General features: G+C 38.6%; 1 protein-coding gene across 6 annotated transcripts in view; it reads left to right on the forward strand.

Annotated features, from left to right (window-relative positions):
* Positions 1 to 12,991, forward strand: part of CDK18 (cyclin dependent kinase 18) — a 101,159-nt gene that overhangs the window by 79,431 nt on the left and 8,737 nt on the right. For all 6 annotated transcript variants that reach the window (XM_060772906.2, XM_060772907.2, XM_067468052.1 and 3 more), the window contains 10 exons: positions 263 to 388; positions 4,824 to 4,880; positions 6,079 to 6,193; positions 6,402 to 6,496; positions 7,139 to 7,201; positions 7,504 to 7,627; positions 8,406 to 8,526; positions 9,298 to 9,395; positions 10,511 to 10,616; positions 11,180 to 11,222. In XM_060772906.2, coding sequence (XP_060628889.2) covers positions 263 to 388; positions 4,824 to 4,880; positions 6,079 to 6,193; positions 6,402 to 6,496; positions 7,139 to 7,201; positions 7,504 to 7,627; positions 8,406 to 8,526; positions 9,298 to 9,395; positions 10,511 to 10,616; positions 11,180 to 11,222 — 948 coding nt within the window. The remainder of the gene's footprint in view (positions 1 to 262; positions 389 to 4,823; positions 4,881 to 6,078; positions 6,194 to 6,401; positions 6,497 to 7,138; positions 7,202 to 7,503; positions 7,628 to 8,405; positions 8,527 to 9,297; positions 9,396 to 10,510; positions 10,617 to 11,179; positions 11,223 to 12,991) is intronic.

The following is a 12,991-nucleotide window of genomic DNA, read 5'->3' on the forward strand; positions in this document are numbered from 1 at the left end:
TTGTTTCGGTTGTAACTTCTGAATGCCTCTAGTTAACATTTTGGAAGTTTAAGAGTAGGCTGTCTAGATGCAAAAGAGGACAGAACTCGCACTCCTTTAATTAAATGGATAGGGGCAGAAAGGGGGGGGGGGATTCCAGATGGTGTATTTCGTGTTAAAATTATTCCTGTTTTGTGGAATTCTTTCAGGTACAGTAGACCTTTTGTCTTTTGCATCTGGTCATTGTGTTTAAAAAGTGACCCTCTGCTGCTCTTCTCCACAGGATGTCAGCAAGCGCCTCTCTCTGTCCATGGATATTCGCCTTCCCCCAGAGTTCCTCCAGAAGCTGGAGAGGGAAAGTCCAGAGATGTCTAAGCCTCTAACCAGAATGTCTCGGCGGGCATCACTTGTGAGTACTATTCTTTGACAAAAGCCAAGAAAATACAACTCCGTACAACTCATTGTATTATTGCATGAGAATTGCCATGTTCAAGTGACCTAAACCTGGAGAGAAAAACTACACAGATACACTTCTCTGGAAGTGTCACCTGTTCAGTAATTCGAATTTATTTGATAACTATAATGTTCAGAAAGTAGTGTTATTTTTTTTCTAACACGAACTGATGGAAAAAAGAAAGAAACATTATAGCTAAGGGTTTCCCATTTACCTGTGCTAGTTTTTCCTGTATCTTGAATAAAATATATGCAGTTGAACCAACTGTCCAATAAATATTAATAAGCTCATAAATTAAAAATGTATGTCCTCTTTAAACACAAAAATGTAGCGCCGTTATCTTTGTTCAGTCACATTGAGCCCCCTTTGCTTTTTCCCTCTCCCCTTGTTATGTTTCCACAAAAAGTCTAATACATATAATGGGTTTTTCACAATTACAGTTACTTTCTTGTACAACGTTCCCACTGTTCAGCTATGCTTTTTCCATTCCATTATCTTCTCCCCTATAGTTCAATTTGTTACATGTTTGTATAGTCTTTGCATGTTTGACCCTGTAGTTCCAGTGAAATATATGATACCCATAGGCTGCTAAACTGTAAGGTGTGTTTCAATTTAGCAGTCTCTATGAGCTGAGAGGCCAATAAACTTTGGCTGTGTCCTTGAAGGGGCTTGGGTACAACTCCTGTCTCAGCTGATGTCATAAAAAGAAAACAGTTGCTTTTTCTATGTTGAGATCATACAATATGTTGATGTATTGAACATGAAATTTCACTGCAGTCTTGAGTACATTCAGAAGTATGATAGGAGACCAAGTGAGCCTAGTAAACAATAACATCACAGGTGCATACTTTTGAAACAGCAAGACTTACCTGCAGGCAAAAGAGCATGAGAAATGTCAAATTACATGTTAAGAACACACTTCAAATAACGTGTATTCTATTGATCATAATGTTGCTTTGGCAAAAGCAGATTTAAAAGGGGTGGTCCTAGTTTTCCATCTCTCTGCAGCTCCTGTCTGTAGAAGTCATAAAGTGAACACTGTGGGTAGCAGTTTGCTTAGATCCTTCCCCCCACCATTATACTATGAGTTGTGATGAGGGAAAACATCTGAAATCTTGAGCCTAAATGTAATTTAATTAATGTTTCACTTCTCTGTTGCTGGAGATTATTTATTTATTTATTTATTTATTTATTTACTGTATTTATATACTGCCTTTCTCACCCCTGGGGGGACTCAAAGCGGTTTACAACATACTAATGGCAAAAATTCAATGCCAACATACATTGAAGTACACAAAGAAATCCTAATAACTAATTACTACATATAACTATACATATAAGGACCCCCCAGTGGCACAGTAGTTTAAGCTCTGAGCTGCTGAACTTGCTGACCAAAAGGTAGCAGGCTCGATTCCAGGGAGTGGCATGAGCTCCTGCAGTTAGTCCCAGCTTCTGCCAATCTAGTAGTTCAAAAACATGCAAATGTGAGTAGATCAATAGGTACTGCTCTGGCAGGAAGGTAACAGCGCTCCATGAAATCATGCTGGCCACATGACCTTTGAGGTGTCTATGGACAACGCTGGCTCTTCAGCTTAGAAATGGAAATGAGCACAAACCCCCAGAGTCAGTCATGACTGGACTTAATGTCAGCGGAAAACCTTTACCTTTACTACATATAACTTTGAACTTAAAATCAATTAAAATCATTAAACATAAGGCATACATAAAATTTTAACATTCAGGCAAGCTTAAAATCATCCTAGTATAGGTATGTAGTATAGAGATTAGGGATGTAGTTATTCACTAATTTCATTCTCTAAGAAAGCAATGAGCACTCTATGCAGTTTTCCCCACTGTGAGAAAGAATTTGAAAATTGAGCAGTTTTTGGAGGCTATTTGCACTTTAGGACATATTCTTTGCACAGTTTTTGTGCACATGTATGTGTGTGTATTTACATAGAAAATACCACTTTCTACAAAAGAGATAGGAATGCTCTTTCCTGTAGAGAAAGTATTGTTTTTGTGCAAGAAATTTTGTGCAGAATAAGTCCCAAACTGCAAAGGTTTTCATCATTCCTGGCGTCTCCTTGTCAGGATTTCCTGACACTAAAAAAGCTTAGTTTTTTTATCATTGTTAGAATATATTTTTCATATTCTTTCCACCTTTAATTTAGATGCAGTGCCTTTATTTTATTGCATTTGTAGCTTGCTTTCCTCCCATATTGAACAAAAAGTGGCTTACACTGTATGTTAAAAAGTAGCAAAACCACTCTGTAATGCAAATTTATTTTAGAACAATTGAAACCACATTATAACTGATTGTATATGAAGAGCCAGTATACTTGTTTTGATACTTTCTTTGCCAGTCTGTTTCCTTCTGCACAAGTGAAAAATCATGTCCCAATTTTCTTCTCCTTCAGAGACTGCCAGCCAGAATCATTCTCTGGTGGCCTGAAAGTGACATGAATCCTGTTGTTTTTCTCTCAAGACATTTGTCTCTTTATCACCACCTAGCGTTAAATAATTGATATGCTTATAACACAATATATGACCTAAGCAACCTTAATACTTGCTCCTTGAAAGCCTCTTATCTCCATAAACGGATTAATTCTGTGATCCATTCATGTTTGCAAGTGCTATATGTGTTTGATGCTCATAGAGTAAAATGCACTTTGGGGAGAACATTTAAAAATGAATGGTTAAGTGCTAAGATATTAAATGGGAATAGAGTTCTTGAAGGCTAGAGATACCTATTTGTTCCGAGGTGTAACTACGTAGTACTGGAGGAAGTGGAGGATTACCTTCGTTATTTTGATCTTTGGGTCATCTGGGTCACCTGTCAGCCAAGATCCAAGATGTTATGGAAGCGCAGGGGAGAGCTTCAGAAGATTAAACTCCTGTTTGAAGTAAACAGTATGACAAGCAGATGGAGGAATGTTAGAAGTAAAAACAATCAAAAGTATGCTTTGCTACAATACATTCTGAGTGAAGAAATCTGTTTCCGTTAATGACCTTATCTGAGCTCTATGGAAAGAAAAAAAATTCTACAGGTTCTTCAAGGACAAACATGCTTTGATTCCCTGATGAATGTGGCATTTTTCCTTTTCAGAGTATATTTAGCAGTGAATTCAAAGGTTCCCGTTGCTTTTGTTTTTCACTACATTCATTAGAAGCAAGAGCCTTTTTATATAATGTGATTATTTATTTATTTATTTATTTAGAGCATTTGGATCCCGTCCCTTTGGGGGACTCAGGGCGGCTTACAATTGGCAGTCATTAGATTTATTTATTACTTATTTACCACACTTTTATCCTGCCCCTTTCAGCCCGAAGGCGACTCAGGGTGGCAACAATTAATGCTGAACACACATAAATACATCGTTTAAAACAGGTTAAATCACATAATAAAATTCATAGAAAAACAATTTAAAACTATAAAAAATCAATGACTTCCGGGTTTAAATCCATGTCCATTTGCATCATTAAGCCATTCCATATTCGTTCACAATACTGATTTTATCTGGTTACAATGAGGTTCCGAAAGCTTTCTTGAAGAGCCAGGTTTTTACTCTTTTCCTAAAGGTCAGGGGGGAGGGGGCCAATCTAATATCCCCAGGAAAAGAGTTCCACAGCTGAGGGGCCACCACTGAGAAGGCCCTATCCCTTGTCCCCACCAAGCTCGCCTGTGAGACAGGCAGGATCCAGAGCAGGGCCTCCTCAGATGATCTTAAATTCCTGGAAGGTTCGTAAGGGGAGACATGTTCAGATAGGTAAGTTGGGCCGGAACCATTTAGGACTTTATAGGCTAAAGCCAGCACTTTGAATTGTGCCCGGAAGCAAACTGACAGCCAATGGAGCTGGTGTAACAGAGGAGTTTTATGCTCCCTGAGCACTGCTCTCGTTAGTAGCCTGGCTGCCACCTGCTGGACCATTTGAAGTTTCTGAACAGTTTTCAAAGGCAACCCCACGTACAACGCATTGCAGTAGTCTATATGGGATGTAACCAGAGCATGGACTGCCATGGCCAAGTTAGACAAAGAAACAGTCAGAGCACATCAGTTAACATAAACAGGTCAACAGCAATAAACAAAGACATTAAAAAGCAATTAAAATACATTAAAAATATTGGCCCTTAAAATATTAACACAACCAAGTCTGAGTCCACAAATCCAAATCATTGTCCAGAGTTCCAATCCAAGGTCTCTTAATTGACAATTCTCACAAGTCATTACAGTTGTTGCTCAACCAGCTAACCGAATACAATTTTATACACATCTTTCTAGAAGCAGAACCTAATGAATTCACTGGGACTTATTTTTAGATAGATATGCATTGGACTGCAAAGTTGATTTCTTAATGAAGACTGATTCCTCTTTGTTCTTCCTGACAGTCAGACATCGGGTTTGGGAAGATGGAGACCTATGTTAAGCTTGAGAAGCTGGGGGAGGTAAGAATAATGCAAACTCTATCATCTTACAAGCCTAATTTTTTAATTTAAATTTATTTATTTTTACTCTTTTTAATAAAATCTAATTGTCAGGGAGCCCTTTAGGGGATGTAGTGTTTGTTCCAAGACATTTATGGATTTTTAAAGCATTTATGACTTGGATTTAAGTAAGGTCTTTAGATTTATCCACATTTTCAATGGATCTTAATACTGTTCAGTGTCCTGGTGGTATGCATCTTTAATAAATGCATCTCTGTACTAAGGAGGAGTTTTAAAAAATGATTTTATATCATTTCAGGCAAAGTATTCCATAAAATCATTTAACACCAGTATGATAGATACTCCATTTCCCCACAGCGTCTGCCACACAAATATTATTGGGTTACAATATGAGGATGCCTGCTATAGATGTGGGCAAAACATCAGGAGAGAATGTTTCTGGAACATGGCCATACAGCTTGGAAAACTCACTGCAACCCAGTGATTCCAGCCATGAAAGCATTTGACAATACAGTAACCCAAATATTTTATCAAACCTAAAAAAGATGATTTCAAATATGTTTAAGTTCTGTGGATTTCATTTGAAATAGCGTAATTTTAAAATGATTGTGTAGGGGTTTAATTCACCAACAAATCCAGCAAAAATGGCATCTTTGAATGTACAGCCAGCCTGCCATAACCATGGATTCTGTATCCATGGATTCAACCATCCACAACTTGAAAATGTTTTTTAAAAAACCCAAAAGTAATCTCTAATTTTACCATGTTATTAGTTAGACACTATTTTACTAAGTCATGGTATATAATTGTACTTGAGCATCCATGGATTTTGGTATCCAAAGGCGATTCCAAGGACCCATTATATAATTAAAATTAATTAAAATCATGCATATAGATACCAAGGACCCATTATATGCATGATTTTAATTGCTGTTTTAATAAGTTATGTTTTATTGCATGATTTTAATTGCTGTTTTAATAAGTTATGTTTTATTGCTATTCTTAATTGTAATTGTTATTTTTGGGAATCTGTTGTTTGTGGGCATTAAATTGTTGCCAGTTGTTAATGGTTAGTTGTTGAATTGTTGCCAGCATAGGAGATATATATGTGCATATATATATACACACACACATATACTCCTAGTGGGTGGGATGTACTGTATTTGTGAGCTGCTTACTTGCCTTGCCTCCTTCACAGGGCACCTATGCCACTGTCTTTAAAGGGCGCAGTAAGCTCACCAAGAACCTGGTTGCTCTAAAAGAAATCCGGCTGGAACATGAAGAAGGAGCCCCTTGCACAGCTATCCGAGAAGGTAAGCAACAGGAATTTAGCATATTTCCTCATACACACCTCAAGTATGGATAGTCTGTGGAAGCATCTGGCTGTTCCCTGGCTATTCCTATAGGCCTTTTAAAAAATACTTTGCCTGAATCATGGTTTCTCATCTGAATTTTCCAGCTCATAGCACATATACCCTCAGAGTCAGGCAACTAATGCTTCTAATTTCATTGCCTTGACAGTTTCCTTACTGAAGAATCTGAAGCATGCAAATATTGTGACCCTCCATGACATCATCCACACAAAATGCGCCCTCACTCTTGTCTTTGAGTATCTGGTGAGTCTCCAGCCTTCCTTCTTACAGAGTAACTGATCGTCCCAGCAGTTCGGTGCTTCATATATCAGTTGAAGTTAGTTTGAATTGAGATTTAAAGGTTTTCATCATGACTGCTGTTTGACAATCTCTATACAGTAAATATTGTTAATTTAAAATATTGCAATAATTGTGTTGGCCCACAGTAGATGCTCGCCTAAGGTGACATGTACAATTTGGATCATGTTTACTAAGGAGTAAATTCCATTTCATTTGGTATGGTCTTCTGCCAGGTAATTTCACCTTAATAGCAACGAAAATGAGGTGTGTTTGGAAACCATCACGTTTTCCCAGCAGTAGTAAAATATGGTTTGATTGCTAGGGAGGTGTTACTTTTCTGCAATTGATCTCCTAGTTAAAAGACAGAAGTTTGATCCTGCAGCAGCTGTATCATCTTGTAGAAGAATCACCTCTTCCTCGGAACAACTTAATCATAACAGTGCATTCCTTAACATATTTGGAAAGAACTGATGAATGTGAATTCTATAGTAAATTGTATTGTAGAACTGAATAATGCATTTCATCATAAGTGGGGAAATATCATTTGACTTGCCTTTCCTTCTGGCAAGGTAACTTATGTCTCTCAGGACTTGCTTATGTTTGTAGGACAGTGACCTGAAGCAGTATCTGGATAGCTGTGGAAACCTGATGAGCATGCACAATGTGAAGGTGAGCAAATGGGTATGGATGAATGCAGAGATTGATTTCTTCCATTGGCCATATAAAATTGTTGTGCATGTTTGTGTTAGAAGGTCCCTTCTAGAGCATGAGGTGGAAATCATAGGGTCATCCAGAAGCTGTTAAATGCAGATCCCACAAACTATAGCCAGAGTGGCCAACAATCCTGGGCGAGCAACAACATATGGACAAAATTATTCCCATCCCTATTTTAGAAGTATCTATATTTTCTAAATTATTCTGACTTTAATCTTACTGCTGTCTCCCTCTCCTTCTTCCCCTGGTGGTCCAAGATCTTCATGTTCCAGCTGCTGCGTGGGTTGTCCTATTGCCACCAGCTTAAGATCCTACATAGGGATCTGAAGCCACAAAATCTGCTTATTAATGGAAAGGGAGAACTGAAGCTCGCTGACTTTGGTAAGTTAAGGAATAAGGCAGGCATAGCCCCAGCATGATTTTGGTTCAGAATATGAAGGGTGTACAGCAAGTTCCTTCCCTGTTCCAAAATAAAGGAATTGTTTCCCATCATTGTGCTGCCACTCCCCCCCCCCAAAAAAAAAAAAAAAAAGCTTGTCCACCAAGTGTCCCCATTTTCAGCTAATTTTCTGTTAATTGTCATCTGGTAATTTTCAGAACATAGATCTAACAAAACCAGTTTTAAAATCTTTAATACAAGTTGTTTGCCAAATTTCAACATTCCAGTGTTAGTTTCTTTTTTCCAGTCCTACAGGTGCTCTGCCCTATATGAGCATTGTTACAAAATACAATTGTTTGTGACAATTTGTGATAGCTAGATTTCTACTTTCCAGTTCTAAGAAAATATTTCTATCATTCCAGTAAATAATACTTTTATGCAGGCCTGAACAGCCTATGGCCTGTTCCTTGTGGCCTGCCAAAGGCAGGCAAAGGAAGGGGGGTGAGAAGGAGTGGCCGCATACGTTTTTTTAATATTGGCCTTTTAAACCTGCCAAGACATACAGGCTTGCTTTTATGTCTGATACAAACAAATGGTCACAGCGTTAATTTTTCTGAGCTTTGATTTTTAAAATATAGATTGCATTGTATTATTCTCCTGACAGTATTATTTTCCTGCTAGACCAGATGTATTATTCTCTTGATGGAGTAAAGTAGTGTTGGACATAACTGTGATAAAACTGGCAGATCTGGATCTCACTGGGATCACTTCTACCCATAGGTTTAGCCAGAGCCAAGTCTGTCCCTACAAAAACATATTCCAACGAAGTGGTCACATTGTGGTATCGGCCTCCTGATGTTCTTCTAGGATCTACAGAGTACTCCACTCCCATTGACATGTGGTGAGTTGAGCACCTATGCTTAGATGGGTACAATGATTCACCATACTGGTTTTTTTAGTCATATTTGCTGCTTCCAGAGTCCAATCTGTAGAATCACAGAATCATAAAGTTGGAAGAGACCATAAGGGACATGCAGTCCAACCCCCTGCCAGACAGGAAAAACACAGTCAAAGCACCCCAACAGATGGCCATCCAGCCTCTATTTAAAAGTCCCCAAGGAAGGTGCCTCCACTACTCTCTGGAGCAATTAATTCCATTGTTGACCAGCTCTTATACTCAGGAAGTTCTTCCTAATGTTTAGGTGGATTCTCCTTTCCTGCATTCTGTATTTAGTCCTGGTGTAAAATTGTGTAATTTATATAGCAGTAGATGCTGTAAATCAGAGTTGAGAAATATGTGCTATTAAAATTGTTGCTGGCCATGCTGGATGGACTGATGGAGACAATGTGTTCCCATCCTCTGCTATAACTGACAGAGAAGATTTAAAAAATTCTCATGGTTTGCTTCTCTATTTTCCTGGAGGCTCCCTCTTCTTCACTCTGCTGATATATTCTGTAGGGTAAAAGATGAGCACAGGAGGCCATTCTTATCTCTTGTGTGGTCTTCAGTTGTTGTGGGTCAGCAATGAAAAGCCAATGTAGCAATTTCACTTTCTCTGCAAAAGGTGAAACAACAGGAGAAAGGTTTAGTGAAATAAGGGGCCATCTAAGACCTGATTGCATCATGTGTTTTTGAATCCCATTGAGCTTCACAAATATTTATCTTTTTTAGGGGTGTGGGTTGCATACACTATGAAATGGTTACAGGGCGCCCCATGTTTCCAGGATCTACCGTGAAAGAGGAGCTACATTTAATATTCAGGATATTGGGTGAGTTTTCTCCATTCTCTGTTTCTTGATATGAGTTGAGAAAATAATAAATGAAAGATGCATAAAATTGCATTAATTATGCCAAATATGGAAACTAGTAGATTTCTTTGGCATGTAAGAAAACATTTTGTGTAGAGCCCTTCTCAAGAAACAACTCGGCATCAGGGCTGCTCAGACTGTGACTGCATTAAATGTGTGCACTTTTGCAATTAAATCTGTATCCAAGCTTTGAGGTCTTAAATAGATTAACTTTATTCTGCAAGGATTTTTGGTCTGTGAGAAGACATGGAAAGGAAGGATGTTGTGGATGTGGTGAGAATATGGAGAATCAAATATAAGTAAAGTATATTAAGAGCAAGGATGTAAAGTTTTATGGCAAAGGTGAGAGGAACCTCTGATCCTCCAAAGTTTGATGAATGGCTAATCCCATCATATAGCATCTTTGGCCAGTCTGATGGCAATAGGAGTTCTACAAAATTTAGATGGGCACAGGTTCCTTAAACCAGATATATAGAGGAGGGGCAAGTGGAAAGCTTCATTACCTGAGCATGGTGAAGCTGGTCTGCCACAACAACCCATAATTGGTCCATGGTATCTCTCACTTAAGTCCTCTGATTTAGTTGGATTGGAGAAGTCCACAAGCAACTGCTGTTCAGGCTAGACATCACTTTCCCAATGAACCAAATTATATTGTAAAGCATCTTTATGTGTTCTAATACCCAAGTGTTTGCTTCCTTCATCTTTTAAATAGCCCTTTAGCTAGTATGCTTTCAAATATCCCTCAACAGTAAATGTGGAGCTTAAATAGGTATTTTTCCTATCTTTGCTACAACAGGAACAGAAACTTAGTTCTGAATCCAATTTCTAACCCTAGCTAGGGTAGATCCTTTGAATCAGTACCTGAATTATAAATCAACAGCCCCATGAATTAAGTTAGCATACTCTAGTTGGACCTATTTGAATACGGTGATAGTGGTTCCTGATGGACAAGGAAATCCTATCTTTGCATGTTCCTAATTCTGATTTCCCCCAAAAAATGTCAGGATTGCCTATGCTTCCAGTAAACATCTTTTTGACTTGGCTGATATCTCCAACCCTTCCTTTTCCTCCTTCAGGCACCCCTACAGAAGAAACTTGGCCTGGCATCACATCTAATGAGGAATTCAAGACATATAATTTTACACATCACCGAGCCCAGCCATTGATAAATCATGTGCCAAGGTAATGTCCTACAAGGAAGAACAGATCTCCTTTATATTGGGTTTCTTCTGGAGAAGACTAGGAGGGAAAGTGATTCAATTCTAAAGTGCAAGAACAGGCAGATGGAATTAATGGCTGTGATCTTAGTATCTATGTTAATCAGCAGAATAGGAAATCAGCCATCAGCACATTTGTAGACTTCCAATCTGGACCATCCAACTATTTTACTTAGAGGCTGAAATAAAATAAAATTGACAATATTTCTGGGACTACCACTAGGTGGTGGTAGTGCTCTGAGTCTTCTTCTGCCAGGGCAAAAACTACATTTTATGCCTTGTTGTGTTGTCACTATTCCAAGATTAGAACCTCAATGGCCTACTGCAGATAAGTATTTTATAAATAATTAACATATATTTCTTCTGGTGGGGAGCTCAGTAGAGCTGAGATTATTATTATATTATGTTTATTTATACCCCACTTTTTCCCTCCACAAGGAGACTCAAATGTCCAAATGTGCTGTTCCTAGTAATATAGGCTCCCTGCAGGATCTCACAAATACCTAAAACCCATTTTTTCTTTTGCAGACTAGATACAGAAGGGATCGACCTATTGTCAAGTCTCCTCCTGGTATGTGTCACATAAGTATCCCTAGTTGCTTCCTATCCACTTAAGAGGATGGGCTTGGATGCCCAGCCATTCCAGGGCCAACTGGAAATATATTTGCAAAGAACTTGTATCCAAGGAGTTTCATCTAAGTGCTCCTTTAAGGATCACTTATATGGCTTTTCTGATTTTGATATTATTGTAGAACCCTCTCGGCGCCTGCTTCTTTTCTCAAGAACAGAAGAAGAACTGAGGCAATTCCAGGACCCTTTTATGACCCAGTTATAGTGCTATGATTCCACTTTAACTGCCATGGCAGCATCCATTATAAAGTCTAGAAAGGACTACGTAGATTTCATTTCTATAGAGCTCTCATTAAACTGCAAACCCAAGTATTTCATAGAATGTTGCCAAACTGAAATCACAGGACCATTATCTAGTGAGAAAGGACCCCAGCAAACTGATGACCTTGAGAGGCCCATAAGGAATGAACATGGATGTAACAGCCTTCCAAGCATCTGTTATTCAGAGACATGCTGCTGGTGGTATTGAAGAGAATATATAGTCATCAAGACTTATAGCCATTAATGTATTGCTCAGGGGTAAACGTCAAAGAGCCAGCCTGATGTAGCGGTTTGAGCACTGGACTACAGTCCCAGAGACTAGGAGTCAAATCCCTACTCAGACATGGAAACCACAGGGTGACCTTGAGCAAATCATATTGTCTCAGCACTGATGGTAATTTTTACCCCAACAACTTCTGTGCCAAAAGGAAATGATTTTGAAATTATTTTTATGAAAAGTGTGAAATCTCACAGTATGGCTCTGTGAAACTCCATTAGCCATTGACCTACTTTGATATCACTATACAGTATCCTACAAGCTAAAACATTAGGTACAGATTATCCAAGACTTTAAAAAGTTCAAAGAAAAAGAGACAAATTTATTATACATGTCACAAAGAAGATCAAAACTGGTTCCTATCTAAGATCTAATAGGGAATAAAACTCTGGAAATTTAATTGAAACCTGCAAGCTGCTGTTGCAAAGGGCCAGAGCTTAAAAACATTGACTTGTATTTATTTACAGTATTTATACCCCACCCTTCTGACCCCAAAGGGGACTCAGAGTGGCTTACAGAGCACACATATGGCAAACATTCAATGCTGATTATACAGTTAACAAGGACAACACAAACAGAGATAAAGGCATTTTTTCCCATCTTATTTCCGGCATCTTGGAGGCTGTGCTTGACTCCAGCCACGGAAGAGTGCTGTCGCTCCATCTTGCATGCTGAGAAGCTTTCCCCCATCAATGTCCTTAAGGGCAGCTTTATTAACACCCCACCAAAAGCAGTACCTATTTATCAACTCGCATTTCAGCTTTTGACCTGCTAGTTGGGCATGTGAACTAAGGCTAACAGCGGGTGCTCACCCTGACCCAGGCTCAAACTGCCATCCTTCAATCGGCAGGATTTTTCTGCAGTACAGAGGTTTAACCTGCTGTGTTAATTCCCAAAATCCCCTTCACCCATTTGGGTCTCTGAGTGCTGCAGTCCAAGCTCTGACAAAGGGAAATATTCTAGTCTATGTTATTAGTGTCTTGTAATAACAAAATAATGCCTATGGACTGAAGGGATTTGGAAAAGAGGATGCTGATGGGAGAAGGGCAAGACTCATAAACAGAAACTTGGAGACATAAAAAATGATCATCACTGCAGATCACATCAACTTTTTAAAAAATAGAAGACAGTGTATCTTGTTTTAACCTGCTTAAATTACTCCTGAAATATTC

The sequence above is a fragment of the Anolis sagrei genome, chromosome 4 (genome assembly GCF_037176765.1).
Source record: "Anolis sagrei isolate rAnoSag1 chromosome 4, rAnoSag1.mat, whole genome shotgun sequence".
NCBI classification, from domain to species: domain Eukaryota; kingdom Metazoa; phylum Chordata; class Lepidosauria; order Squamata; family Dactyloidae; genus Anolis; species Anolis sagrei.